Source organism: Schistocerca cancellata, chromosome 12 (genome assembly GCF_023864275.1).
Source record: "Schistocerca cancellata isolate TAMUIC-IGC-003103 chromosome 12, iqSchCanc2.1, whole genome shotgun sequence".
Lineage (NCBI taxonomy): Eukaryota > Metazoa > Arthropoda > Insecta > Orthoptera > Acrididae > Schistocerca > Schistocerca cancellata.
In genome coordinates, this window is record NC_064637.1 from 153,371,132 (window position 1) to 153,386,958 (window position 15,827).

The window sequence follows — 15,827 nt, forward strand, 5'->3', positions numbered from 1 at the left end:
ACACTGAAACAAGGGCCCAGGGCTTGATGACATTCTGTCAGGACTACTGACAGCCTTAGGAAAGCCAGCATGACAAAACTCTTCCATCTGGCATGCAAGATGTACGAGAGAGGTGAAATACTCTCAGGCTTCAGGAAGAATGTAATTATTCCAATTCCAAAGAAAGCAGGTGCTGACAAATGTGAATATTACCAAACTATCAGGTTAATATGCCACAGTTGCAATATGCTAATGTGGATTCTTTACAGAAGAATGGAAAAAATTGGCAGAAACTTATCTAAGAAGATAGGTTAAGGAAAGGCAAAACCAACATTTATAGCATTTGTAGACTTGGAGACAGCTTTTAACAATGTTGACTGAAATACATTCTCTGAAATTCCAAAGATAGCAGGGGTAAAACACAGGGAATGGAAGGCTATTTACAACTTGTAGGGAACCCAGAAAGTAGTTATAGGAGTCGAGGGGCATGAAAGGGAAGCAGCAGTTGAGATGGGGGTGAGAAAGGATTGTAGCCTACCACCAATGCCAGTCAATCTGTACACTGAGCAAGCAGTAAAGAAAACAAAAGAAAAATCTGGAGTAGGAATTAAAAATCAAGGGGAAGAAATAAAAACTTCAAGGTTTGCCAATGACATTGTAGTTCTGTCAGAGATAACAAAGGACAACAGCAGGAGCAGGAGCAGTTGATTGGAATGGACAGAGTCTTGAAAGGAAGATATAAGATGGACGCCAACAAAAGTAAAACAAGGGTAATGAAATGTAGTTGAATTAATGCAGGTGGTGATGACAGAATTAGATTAGGAAAGAGATGAGTTTTGCTATCTGGACAGCACAATTACTGATGATGGGTGAAATAGAGAGGATACAAAATTTAGACTGACAATGGCAAGAAAAGCGTTTCAGGAAAAAAAAAAAAATTGTTAACATTGAGTATAGATTGAAGCATTAGAAAGGCTTTTCTGGAAGTACGTGTCTTGATTGTAGCCATGCATAGAAGTGAAACGTGGATGGTTAACAATTAAGACAAGAAGAGAATAGAAGAAGACAAGAAGAGAATAGAAGCTTTTGAAATGTGATGCTATAGAAGACTGCTGAAGATTAGGTGGATAGATACGTAACTAATTAGGAGGCACTGAACGGAACTGGGGAGAAAAGAAATTTGTGGCACAACTTGACTAGACGAAGAGATTAGATGATAGGACCCATTCTGAAACATCAAGGGATCACCAATTTAGTACTGGAGGGAGGTGTGAGGGGTAAAAATTGTAGAGGTAGACCAAAAGATGAGCAAGCAGATTCAGAAGGATTCAATCCTTTGAATGGTAAAGGTTTTATACACCAGCATACAACTTCCCAGCTTTTTAGGAAACAAAACATAGCAAATATAAATAAATAAATCTGGAAAGATCTTTGCGCCACGGTAACATGTACACTGCATATTTTTGTATTCCGAAAGCATAATACGAGTTCTACCAAATACAGTGTGGTAGCTTCAGAGCACTGAAATTGAGACTGCAATGCACTTTTGTCAGCCAATCATGGTTCATGTCACATGATCTCGCCTGCCAATGACAGCAGAGATTCAGAGCATAGGACGTAAGATGTACTCAGCCAATGGCAACATTACTGTTAAGTACTGCAAACACATCAACAGCAAAAGTTAATGGTTTGAATTAATATAAAAAACAATATACCCACAAGAAAAGTTAAGCTTTCATATATAATACTGGTTGTCAAAAATTTTTATGAGGGCATGGTAACACAGCAGCAGCTGAATATTTCTGGCATGCACAATTATAAATTTCACTGCTGTGTATGAAATGTTTTGTGAGTTTCCTGGCTGAATATATGTTCCATCAAGAACTTTGAGTTTTCCGTAGAAGAGTCAGTTACCTATGATATTGCTGAAGAACTTAACTTGTACTTTTTTTTTAACAATAATTATACCTTTTGCCATCATTATTACATAATTTGTAATGTATGAAAGAACTAAAATAAATGTGAAGAGCTAACCTTGAAGCTTGGTCTTTTTTAGCATGTGTTACCCTTTAAGATATATTCAACACAAATGTGCCACTAAAATTTTAATTAACAGCACAAATGGCTGGTCTTCTGGGCCCGAGGTGGCCAGAGATGGTGATGGTGATCGTGTGTGTGTGTGGGGGGGGGGGGGGGGGGGTCTAGTTCGCAAGGAGGCCTTTTTGGCTGGCTTACTGTCATTCTCGATATCAAGTACTGAAATTATGTCCAGTTTGACCTATCCAGAATTTATCACATATTTCACAGTGAATTTTACATATGCCTGGATATGAATATATGATTGTTTTTGTTTGTCAAGAGTTCAGTAGTGTTCAAAGATTGTGTCACATCTAGTACGCAAATTTTATGTTAGTGCGTTTCAGTAATGTGTTCGTTGTGTGAAATATCATTCCTAGATATGCAGCACTGTATATATAAATTTTTGTGTTGTTGGTAATACTCCTGTCAGCTTTATTTCCTTACGTATAGTGGATTGTATAGGCCTAGTGTATCTATGATACTGGCAAGTAACAATTTTAGGATCACAATCATTTTGTTCTTCAACATGTTTTAGGATTTGTATCTCTCTTTGTATGGTGTTGATAAATCATAGTATGGAAATAAGCATATTTTTGTGATTTTGGATAACAGAAAAATTTGTGATTCCTAAGATAAATATCTCTTAGATTTTAAGGGTCTCTCTCAAATGGATACATTTGTGCCACACAACATTAATGTCTTACATTGCTCAATCTTGCCAACACCTAACTAGCTCTGTCCTTACATCTCTCTCCCTCTCTCTCTCTCTCTCTCTCTCTCTCTCTCTCTCTCTCTCTCAATACATGGGAAAAAAGTGGTTTGTGTTTGATATCAAGAGCACCATCATTATCATCATCAAATGTGAGATATTTGTATGAAAATGCAGAGTGATTTTCATAAATGGGAACAAACTGCAGGAAACACTCCTTGAGAGGATAAGGAACGAAAATGGACGTATGTCCTGATACGCATTCCAAGGGAGGTTCACATACTTGAAGAGCTTAGTTTATGCAATCAGACCCAGAGGACCAAATGCATCTACAAGATTCTTCTTCCACTGGATTCTGCTGTGTGCCTTCTGTTACCACTCACCCTCTATGCTGATTTGCAGGAAGTCCTTGTGGATTTCATCTAGCTTCTCATCAGGCCTCCAATGTTTGGTTTACTGTAGATTTTATCCAGCTCACAATTATGCTGGATCTTCCATTCTCCAGAGATCTCATCTTGTATTGGACCACAGATCTTCCTTAAGATTTTCACCCGAAGATGAGAAGATTATTTTAGTCTTTTTTCTGAACACTTCACAATGGAGATATAATATCTTTGAGAAGTGTAGGTTTTCGTGATTGAAAGCTCACACAAAAATAATATCAGATAAGCAGAAATGTTCTGTTTGTATTAAGTTGGTGCACAAGTTCATAGCATTTTTGTTTTGCATATTGACCTCTGGTTGCTACAAGTTTATTAATAGATTATCATTTTTTACTTTTAGTTCACTATTGCTATTTGAGTTTACATACTGTGGAGCGTATATAGTGAGTGGAGCCGTGGACATATAGCGAGTGGAGCCGTGGATCCTAGAAGATGGAATGCCACATGGAGAATGCGGAACATTTCCAAAATATTCTTCAGTTTTTCAATAGGGGAGTGACAGTAGCAGAGGCAGCCAGAAATATTTGTGCCATGTATGGAGATGTTGCCACTGGATAGAGCATGACAAGAAAATGGTTTTCTTATTCTACGGAGGACCGTTTTGACATTAGTGATTCACCATATTCAGGAAAACTTTCAGGGTCTGATGAAGATCATTTAAATGCATTAATCCGCAGTGATCGACATCAGTGTACTCATTTATTGGAAAATGCAATGAAATGTTATTCCATCATTGTGTGACATTTGTGTGCACTGGGGAAAGTTCAAAAATTGGGTGTATAGGTACGACGCCAATATCACAAAAATCAGGCGGATGGCAATATGTACATGTCTGCTTGCTCACCATCAATTGGGTCATAAACCACCCTGACCATTCGTATCCTGAGTTGTTACTGGTGATGAGAAATGGTGTCTTTATGCTAACATAAAGAAGAGAGAGGAATGGTTGAGCCCATACAAGGCAGCAACTCTCCATATATCTATGTGCGCATCCACAAAAGATAATGTTACACATCCTGTGGAACAGCGATAGTGTGGTGTACAGCGAATTGTTTCCCCGAGGTGTAATCACCACCTCTGACATTTTACTGTCAACAATTGAGACGTCTTGCAGACGCAATCCAAGAACAACAACCAGGAAGACTGCACGAAGTGATGCCACTTCACAATAATGCCTGCCCGCATTCTGTTAGACTGGGGAAAAAAAAAAAAAAACACTATAAAGGCATAGGGTTGGGGAGTCATTCTGCATCCACCTTATTCACCTGATCTTGCACCTTCAGAGTTTCACCTTTTCTGCTCTCCATCAAACAACCTTCACGGAACTTCCTTTCTGGATGAAAATGAACTCTGAACAGAGCTTGATGAGTTCTTCGACTCAAAACCATGTGATTTCTACAGTCGTGGAACTGAAAAGTTACTGCAGCATTGGCAAACTGTTGTAAATAGTGAAGGAGAATATACTATTGGTGTCTGAAACTTCTCTTGTGAGTTTTCGAAGTCTTTATTACGGTTATGGAAAAACAGTATGAACTTATGCACCACCCTAATACTTGTGTTTTAGCTCCAGACTCAAGAGGGAAACAATGTTGTTCACAATGGTAGCACAATCAAGACATCAGTACTAGGGATCATCCTCTTCACTGCCACTGCTGACTCATTCTGGTGTGGACCTACCGTATTTACTCGACTCTAAGCCGCACTCGAATCTAAGCCGCACCTGAAAAATGAGACTCGAAATAAAGGAAAAAATGATTTCCCGGATCTAAGCCGCACCTGAAATTTGAGACTCGAAATTCAAGGGGGGAGAAAAGTTTTAGGCCCCACCTCCAAATCGAAACAAAGTTGGTCCATTGTAATATGCGACACAATTTAGGTCGAATGGAAGACGATACATCTACAGTAGTTTGGTTCGAGTCGTAAGCTTAGCAGTTAAGCTTTACCAGGTAGCCATTGCTATGCGTCAGGCGCTCCGTCCGTATTTATACGGGTACCCTTCCTTTTTCATGTGCTTCGTCTGGTTTGAATCGATTGCTTATTTTGCTTTGATCTGATAAGTGCCGTTTTCTTTGTTATAGGTGTTTACGTCACTCTAAGCTGAAAATGCATTACTGTACTGTGTCATGCATTGTTTGTCGCATTCTGATAGTGCGTGTTTACGGCCTGTCGCCGCTCGCGGCATGACTTGCTTTTGTGCGCGCTACCGCCGCTTTTTAGCGAAACAGTGGCAAGAGACTGCTATTTGTTGTTACTTACATTGCTGCTTTCTTTGATAATGATCAACAAGAACCAAATAATAGACTGCGTATCTATTATTTAGTAACCTTGCTGCGTATGATAGAACATGTTCTGAACGAGAGTTAGGCGCAAATTTTTCTCCGTTTGAAAATCTTTGCGGCCGCTTCTTTAGTACATCAAATTCTGCGCAGAAATTAGTCATCTTACATTTAAAATCTAGTCAGTTGCCGTGCTTCATTTCTGACTATATCACTGTTAGGCATAAGAATAATACGAATATAAACATGACACGATACGTATATTCTTCCGCGTTTGCTGTTGTTTCACTCTAGTTTCGTAGTTTATTAGGCAGACAGGATTTAAATGAGGTAGTAGCAAACACGAAAGAATACATGGCAAAATGTTTATTTTTGTATTATTCTTATGGTGAAGAGAATACTGCATGTGATTCACATTTCATCAGGTTCCTATTAGCAACCATCTCTTCTCACAGGTAGGAAAAAACTCGGAACATAGAGTTGGCCATATTGACAAACAAACAGTCTTGCCAGTCGGATTTTCGTAGTACATTGAAATTCTGCCACATTCGAAGATGAACAATACGGAATTTGTATTTACTTCATTGGATAATGTATGAAAATGCAGTAGTCGAAACTCGGGGCGGAGAAAAAAAAGATTTTGGCGCCAGTATTTACCTTTGTGTCCACAAAGCATGCTTGTGTAGCGCTACATATATTCGACGGCAGAAGTTCGTTGTGGCGGCACCTACCAACATTTTTCACAACTTCCGCTTGCTTTGCATTCGATTCTAAGCCGCAGGCGGTTTTTTGGATTACAAAAACCGAAAAAAAAGTGCGGCTTAGATTCGAGTAAATACGGTATATCACATAGTGCAGCACAGAGAGACAAAAGCCGACTATACTGACCAGAACAGGCCAACACAGTCTGTTTATGCAGAGAGGCAAGTGGCTACGGGTGGGCAGCAGTATGGCCGTGCTGCTAAAAGTATCCCTATTGAAAGTAACCACACCATACACTATTTGCAACACAGTTTCACCATTTGTGTGAGATGGTCTTGTTTACATGAGTGGATAACTATAAAAGACAGATATGCCCAGTACGTACATGGGCCTTGTAGGAACAGGTGTTGAAAGTTGCAGAATATGACTCCTGTGTCGACAACACAAAGGTGGCCCAAAACATGGTGTAAGCCAACAAACCATGTGGACAGTTCTACATTATAACTGGGAATATCCATACAACTTATAACATATGCAGGCCTTATCTATAGACTTGTCTCCGTGATGGTTTCTGTTACCGGTTCAGCGCGCATGCCCCCACAGGTCAGGGCTTCCTGTCATCCATCCTATTCCCAGAAAAGGTTGCGAGGGGCAGTACGGTCAACCTTCACAACATCCACTTGCGGGCTACGGAGAATCCTACATTACTGTGGCAGTGAACCATCAGCACTGGTTCAGCCGTAACGTCTGATTGGGGATTATCATCAACCGGCTCGTGGGACCAGTCACAAGATACGCATATCTCCACTTCCTGGGGTTCTCTGTCTCCCTGCTGGAAGTATTGCCTTTGGTGGCACAAAGGGTAGTGTGGCTACTACATGATGGTGCTCCAGCTCACTTACAAATTTCTATGCGGAGGCATCTTGACAACACCTACCATGGCCAATGGATCAGACGAAGTGGCCCTGTCGCATTGTCCACCTGGTCACTGGAACTCAACCCTTTAGATTCCTGCCTGTGTGGGCACTTGAAAGATGTGCATACAAAGCCCATTGTGGGTGAGCAGCCACTATAACAATGTGTTGCCTGTGACACTCTGACTGCAATATTACACATCTAAACATCTGTGCCAGGCACTGCTGCAACATGTCCACACAAGCTTAAATGCCCACGGGGGCCAATCTGAAGAACTCATCTAACGGAGGTCTCATTGTAGCATGTTGTGCACTGCACTGAACTGTAGAGACACGATGGATTAGTAAATACGCTGTACCGAAGACACAATGCGCTTCAGGCCGTGTGTCCATATGACCTTTTTTGCTCCTTTTCCTGTCGGGTATTGTTTCCTGTAGGTAGTCTACATTCAGCAAAATCACCCTATATACCCTCAGTATACACAAACTATAGACAAGAGGATAGGCACATTACCTGGACCAGTTGCGTATCTGCTCGTCTATCTCATCTATCTGCCTCTCTGCAGTCGCTGCCTCCTGGTCCTCTGCTATAATGGCAGCAGACATGTTCTCCGTCGCCTTAATCTCTCGCTGGAACCTCTCCCACTCCTCCTCCACTGGGTCTTTATACTCCACATTTCGAGCCTGTATTCAAAATTCATGTTCCAACAAATTGAAAACAGAAAGACGAAGAAAACATTAGACAATACACAAAATAGTTTGTCAAAGACAATTTGAAACATTGTCTTTTACACTGTTAGCACATACATAAAAAGATGCCCTCCTCCGAAGATGAATAAGGTCTCAAACTTCTGAAACTTCTTGGCCAATTAAAACTGCACGCCAGACTGGGACTCAAACCAGTAACTTGCCATTTTGTGGGCAACATTCTTACTAAATGAGCAATCCAGTTATGACACACGACCTGCCTTCACAGCTTTAATCCCACCAGATTCTCTTCTCTACTTTCAGAGTCATACCCAAATAGCTCAGTCTGTAAGTGCATTGCAGCAAAAGGCAAAACACCAATTATCAGTTTGGGTCTGACACACAGTTTTAAGCTACTAGGGAGTTCCAAAAATGGCACGTATATTGCACCAGTTTGAAAGTTAGTGTTTTATAACATATTCTACAGACATAATGTTACAGTTAGTTCTCATACTCACCAATTATATGTCTGTGTTACATTCAAAAGGAATCAAGCTCACAAGCACAAAAATTGTTTGACACATTGTCAAATTTATATTACTAAATGGCTATAACTGTTACCCAGCCTCAGTTGCAAAATATACAAAAAGGAACAAGCACATAGGGATTGTAGTAGGGAAGGCAAATCGTCAACTTCAGTTTATTGGGAGAATTTTAGGAATGTGTGGTTCATGTATAAAAGAGACTGCATACATGATACCAGTGCGACCCACTCTCGAATACTGCTCGAGTGTTTGTGATCCTCATTAGGTCCAATTGAAAGAAGACACTGAAGCAATTCAGCGGAGGGCTGAAAGATTTGTTACCAGTAAGTTCGATCGATGCGCAGGTACATGAGTAGTGTGAGCTCTAGGATGAGTGAGATGTGTGGGCTCTGTCTTAGGTTTGTGAGTAGTGAGATACGGTGTGGGATTTGTTCGAAGTATTTTCATTGGGGGGAATGCAGTGGGGAAGCCAGTGGGCATTCTAGCAAGATCCTCTCCTGGGAATGCGGAATCTGAAGTAGAAAAGTTTACAGAGGAATAGGAGCGAAAGATCTGTGCCCTTTAGGTGCAGTTAAACGCGCAAAGGAGGAACTAGATAGGTTGAGGAGGGTGAAGGGTGGTGGGGAATGGGAATTGGCAGTTGGAAAGAAAGCAGCTAGGAGGAGGAGGTATTTAGACAGTTATACTTTGTGTATATGCAATAGATTTAACCAACTATCAGAGTTGTCGCTGTAGATGGAGGGAACATACAGCAGTCCTCAGCAGTTAGGAGGCCTAGGTCAGTTGCAAAGTCTAACAGAAAGAAGAAGGTTCTGCTGCTAGGTAGTTCACACGGGAGAGGTGTGGGCCAGCAGTTACAAGAAGTGTTAGAGAGTGAGTACCAGGTCACCAGCATTGTGAAGCCTAGTGCAGGGTTGGCTCAGGTGACTGACAGCATAGGGGAGTTATGCAGGAATTTTATGAAGGAGGATCAGGTAGCGATAGTGGGTGGAGCAGGGAAAAGTCTTGATAGAGACGGGGAATATGATGCAGGTTGTGACCTGGTAAAGATAGCGACTCAAACTGGTGGCACTAAAGTGCATTTTGTGCAACTGTTTCAGCGTTATGATCGGCCTCATCTTAATGCAGCTGTTAGGTGTGTTAAATGGGGCTGGAGAGGGCGCTGATGGCAGAGGGCACGCGTCACATTTCAGTGGTGCCAGATGGGTGTATCGGTAGATCAGGTTTCAATAGGCATGGCCTGCACCTCAATAGGTATGGGGAGAGGAGGCTGACAAAGCTTATAGGTGACAATGTAGTGGTGGGATCACTCATGGAAAAATTTATGTAGTAGTTGGTGTTAGAGCTGCACCTTTTGTAGACTGAAGTCAACTGATAGGTATACCAGTTGTACCGGAATGAAATGAGAAATGAGCGTTAAGATACAAATGTGTCGATAGGGAACATTTGTTGTGAATGAGCCTTTTTTTTTTTTTTTTTTTTTTTTTTTTTTTTTTTTTTTTAGTATACATCAAGTCATGGAACAAACAACATCATATGTTTTCATCATGTTAACAATGTCAAACTTTGAACCAGAAAGTGATGATTTGCAGAAAGCATTAATTTTTTGTTTTCATTTGAAAAAAAGTGCTGCAGAGTCGCATCGAATGCTTGTCGAGGCATATGGTGATCATGCTCTATCAGAAGCAACATGCAAAAGATGGTTTCAACGGTTCAGAAATAATGATTTTGATGTAAGAAATGAAGAACGTGGAAGACCAACAAAAAAGTTCGAAGACGCTGAATTGCAAGCAATATTGGATGGAGATGATACTTTGAGTCAGAAGCAAATGGCAGCAATGCTAAATGTTGCACAACAAACAGTTTCTGACCCTTTGAAAGCTATGGGAAAGATCCAAAAGTGTGGAAAATGGGTGCCACATGAATTGAATGAAAGACAGATGGAAAACCGAAAAACCATTTGTCAAATTTTGCTTCAAAGACATGAAAGAAAATCAGTTTTGCATCGAATTATTACTAGCGATGAAAAATGGATTTATTTTAAGAATCCTAAATGGGAAAAATCATGGGTTAATCCGGGACAACCATCAACATCGACTGCAAAACCAGATCGATTTGGCAAGAAACAATGCTCTCTGTTTGGTGGGATCAGAAAGGTGTGGTGTATCATGAGCTTCTAAAACCCGAATACTAATCGCTGCAGACAACAAATGATCAATCTGAACTATGCATTGATCGAAAAAAGACCAGAATGGGCCAGAAGGCATGGCAAAGTAATTTTTTTTACACGAAAATGCACCTGCGCACAAAGCAAAACTGGTTCAGGATACAATCAAAACACTTGGCTGGGAGCTGCTACCCCACCCGCCGTATTCACCAGACGTGGCCCCTTCCGACTACCATTTGTTTTCATCAATGGGACACGCATTGGCTGAAGAACATTTCTGTTCCTACAAAGAAGTCGAAAATTGGGTGTCTGATTGGTTTGCTTCAAAAGACGAACATTTCTATTGGCGTGGTGTCCACAAATTGCCAGAAAGGTGATCAAAATGTATAGAAATCAGTACATAGTCAGTACTTTGAATAAAATGTTTTTACTTTTCAATTCAAAATTAGTGTTTCATTATCACAAAAAAAAACGCTCATTTCATACCAGTACACCTGCTTACAGGAAGTCCGTGTAACTAAGGGCTCACCTTCAGAGGATGTCATGTTTCCAAGTAGAGACGGAATTAGCACACTCCATCAAAATATAAGATGTATTAGGGATAAAGTTAATGAACTGCTTATAGATGTTGACTCTGAAGCTACTGGTATGTCAGAGCACCACTTAAATAATTTGACAATTCAGAGGCTTCCTTTACAAGATACAGTTTAGCTGGCTGTTTTTCAAGGAGTTCTTTGCGGGGTGGGGGAGTAGCAATGTATGTGAAAAACACTATTCCTTTCGAGTCCATAGATGTATTAAGGCACTGAGCTGAACAGATATTTGAATGTTGTGCAGGGACATTTGTATTTATTAAAACTAAACTTCTAATTGTTGTTGTTTATAGCTCCCCTAACTCTGACTTCAGAACATTTCTGCTCAAGCTGACTCTTGCTTCACTTTACAGAAAGTACCACAAATTAGTAATATGTGGTGACTTCAATATAAATTTTGTATATGGTGGTGCAAGAAAAAGGATGTTGGTAGATCTCCTAAATTCATAAGATCTGATGCACACTGTGTTTTTTTTTTCCAACTAGGGTGCAGGGGAACAGTAGCACAGACATAGACAATATTTTCATTCATTCTTCATTACTAGATGGGCATTCTGTTAGTAAAACGGTGAACAGCCTTTCAGACCATGATGCACAAATTTTAACACTAAAAGGCTTTTGTACTCAAACAAATGTCATATATAATTACAAACTATGTAGGAAAGTTAATCCATCAGCAATAGAGAGTTTTTTAAACGTTGTCAAGGAACAAGAGTGGCAGGATGTTTATAGTGCCGATAAATAGATGATAAATATAATGCTTTCCTTAACACATTTCTCATGCTCTTTGAGAGATGTTTTCCATTAGAACGTTCTAAATGGTGTACTAGCAGTAATAGGAAGCCCGGATGGCTGACTTGTGGGATAAGGATATCATGTAGAACAATGAGGGAATTATATCAAAATGTTAGAAGTAGTCACAATCAAGCTGCAGTAGCCCATTACAAACAGTATTGTAAGGTGCTTCAAATGTTATTAGGAAGGCAAAGAGTATGTGATATGTAAATAGAATAGCTAATTCACAGGATAAATTCAAAACCATATGGTCAGTTGTGAAGGAAGTGTCTGGTCAGTAACACAAGTTCGACAATATAAAGTCAGTACATAGTAAAAATATTTCTGTTACTGATAAACCAGACATATGTACAGTATTTAACAATCATTTTCTGAGCATCGCTGGTGAATTAAATAAAAATTTAGTTTCTACAGGGAATCCTATAACTTTCATGGCAAATGCCTTTCTGACATTGATGTCTGAAACACTCCTCTGTGATACAGACAAGGGGGATATTGAGTCACTAATTAAATCAATGAAGACTAAGGTCTCTCATTGATATAAGGGAGTGCCTAGCAGAATATTAAAGTACTGTGCTGCACATGTTAGCCCTGCATTTAGCCATATTTGTAATTTTTCCTTTAGAAATGGTCATCTTCCTGAACGATTAAAGTACTCAGTAGTAAAGCAGCTTTATGAAAAGGGAGAAAAGGATAATATAGACAATTTTAGTCCTATTTCTATGCTATCAGTGTTTTCTAAAGTTAGTGAAAAGGCTGTGTATGCAAAGATAATTGAACATTTTATATCAAATGATTTGCTATCAAATGTACAGTTCAGCTTTAAAAGTTGTCTGAGAACTAAAAATGCTACATTCTCTTTTCTCTATGAGGTACTGGATGAGTTAAACGAAAGGTTTCGAACATTAGACATATTTTTTTTTATTTAACTATGGCGTTTGATTGTTTTAATCACAAAATATTGTTCCAGAGGTTGGATCATTACGGAATATGGGGAGTAGCTCACAACTGGTTCACCTCTTACTTTAGCAACAGACAGCAAAAGGTCATTAGTCACAATGTTGAGAATGGCTGTGATGTGGAGTCGGAGTGGGGTACAGTAAAGTGGGAGGTGCCCCAGGGATCAGTGTTGGGGACACTCCTGTTCCTTATTTATATAAATGATATGCCCTCTAGTATTATGGGTAACTCTGAAATATTTCTATTGGCTAATGACACTAGCTTGGTAGTAAAGGATGTTGAGTGCAACACTGGCTCGGTTTCAAATAGTGCAGTTCATGATGTAAGTTCATGGCTTGTAGAAAAAACACTAACGCTAAATCAATGTAAGACTCATTTTTTACAGTTTCTAACACACAATTCAACAAAACCTGACATTTTAATTTCGCAGAATGGGCATATGATTAGTGAAATTGAACAGTTCAAATTTCTAGGTGTTCAGATAGATAGTAAACTGTCATGGAAAGCCCATGTTCACGATCTTGTTCAAAGACTCAATGCTGCCATTTTTACTATTTGAACGCTATATGAAGTGAGTGAACATCAGGCATGAAAATTAGTCTACTTTGCTTATTTTCATTCACTTATGTCATACGGTATTATAGTTTGGGGTAACTCTTCCCATTTTAAAAGGATATTTTTGGCACTGAAATGGTCAGTTCAGGCAATAAGTGGTGTAAGTTCACAAACCTCTCGTCGACCCCTGTTCATGAGTCTGGGTATTTTGACATTGACCTCTCAATATATATATTCCTTACTGTCATTTATTGTTAACAATATTAGCTTATTCCCCAGGATAAGCAGCTTTCACTAGTTAATACTCGGCAGAAATCAAACCTGCATTTGCTTTGGACTTCCTTAACTCTTGTGCAGAAAGGTGTGCAGTATACTGTTGACCCCTTTTTCAATAAGCTACTGCTCAAATTCAAAAATCTTAGCAGTAATCCACGCACTTTCAAATCAAAACTGAAGAGTTTCCTCATGGGTCAATCTTTCTATTCTGTTGAGGAGTTCCTTAAAAAATGAAGCTGATTCTTGTTGTATTGTTGATTGTATTTACTTAAACTTATGGGCTGACTTTTTTCGGGTTCATAAACATTTTATTTTTATCTGTTATTAGTTTTATGTTGTAATTTCAAGTACTGACATGTTCCATGACCTTGGAGATTTGCTCCTCAATTTGGTTCTACTGAACTTAACATGTAAATAAAAATAAGTATTGTGGTGAAGGGGTGGTAAAAGGAGTGCATGTAGCCACTATCAACCACTACTAATGTCACCCAATCAAATAATTAACATGTTGAACACGTGAAAGTATGGGATAAAGGCCAGGAAAAATGAAGAATAGGTATACCTGGGTTGGCTCTTCTTAAAATACACAAGGGGACACTTCAAAAGCTATGAATTATACAAATTGGAATCTAGATCAGTGACTACTACAGTGTTAAACATCACGAAATGTGGACTCATTAATTTGGTACTGCCCCGCATTCTTCTTAATTTCTGAATTTCATGTAAAAAATCAGAACACGAGTTTGGGAAAATATACGAATGGGACAAACTGTATCAATGATGTCGAGGTCTTCCTGCATTTCTCTTTGATATACACAAAAGCGTGTTCCACACAACTACCTGGCATTATCCACCACAGGTCATTTATGTGGACAGTACAGGGTGAGTCACACATATTGTAGCATCTCTCTTATTTCATGATTGGTTCAAGGTATTGAAATGAGGTTTGCAGTAGACATTACTCACAGCTGTTCCATCTGTGCATGATTCATGAATGGAATAGTTGTGGTGTGACATGTCATTCATTCAGAATAATATTTACCAAACAAAAGTGCTGGCAGGTCGATAGACACACAAACAAACAAACACAAACATACACACAAAATTCTAGCTTTCGCAACCAATGGTTGCCTCGTCAGGAAAGAGGGAAGGAGAGAGAAAGACGAAAGGATTTGGGTTTTAAGGGAGAGGGTAAGGAGTCATTCCAATCCCGGGAGCGGAAAGACTTACCTTAGGGGGAAAAAAGGACAGGTATACACTCGCACACACACACATATCCATCCGCATATACCAATTCTTCCTCTCGAGCTGATTACAGATGTTTGCGTAAAAGCATTTTTAAATAGTTTTTAAACAGAGGATGTCTCACTGTATGTGCTGTGGTCTGATGTGGTGAAAGAAGTCTGAGCACAGGACGCTGCCAAGGCAAAAGGACGACTGAGTATTTCCACCTGCTATGGTGGGGTTCCTTAATCCTCAAGTGGGTGCGCAGGAGTGAGCGCATGGCGGACTCTGTACACATTGAAAGAATATCTGTCTTCATGTTACCAAGGTAAAAATGAAAGAGATAAATCACAGTTTAATCTTAGTTTAATTAAACAATGATGAAATGGAAATGAAATGAGCACATGGCACTGTTGGCTGGGAGGCCCCATCCAGGGAAGTTCGCCTGCCATGTGCAAGGCTTATTGCAGTCGATGCCACATTGGGCGACTAGTGTGCTGGTGACGAGGATGCAATGATGATGAGGACAACACAACACTCGGTCCACGAGCGGAGAAAATCTCCGACCTGGATAGGAATCGAACCCCCGCCCGCTTGAATGGGAGCCGAGCACTTTACCATCTAGCTTACATTATACGAGCTAGAGCACTGTTTAGTTAAAAAATAATAAAATAAATTTTCAGTATATCACTCTGATGCCACATGCAGGTCTTGCCCTACAGTAATGACACACTCGAAGCATTAAACAGTGCAGCTGCATCAGATCACAGCCAACTGCTAGTTAGATTGCTAATTATCTTGTTCTGGGTCATTTTCTTCCATGGATCATAGATTTTTTCTTACCTAGCACCCAGTTTATTTTATATTACTATTGCTCACATGGATGTATGACAGCTCAACTTAGCACTGGGTTAGCTGAAGCA

The 15,827-nt window shown here is 39.8% G+C and overlaps 1 protein-coding gene across 1 annotated transcript in view; it reads right to left on the bottom strand.

Moving 5' to 3' along the window:
- Nucleotides 1-15,827, bottom strand: part of LOC126109774 (zinc finger protein 830) — a 48,990-nt gene that overhangs the window by 5,805 nt on the left and 27,358 nt on the right. The window contains exon 4 of the mRNA XM_049914828.1: nucleotides 7,617-7,786. Coding sequence (XP_049770785.1) covers nucleotides 7,617-7,786 — 170 coding nt within the window. The remainder of the gene's footprint in view (nucleotides 1-7,616; nucleotides 7,787-15,827) is intronic.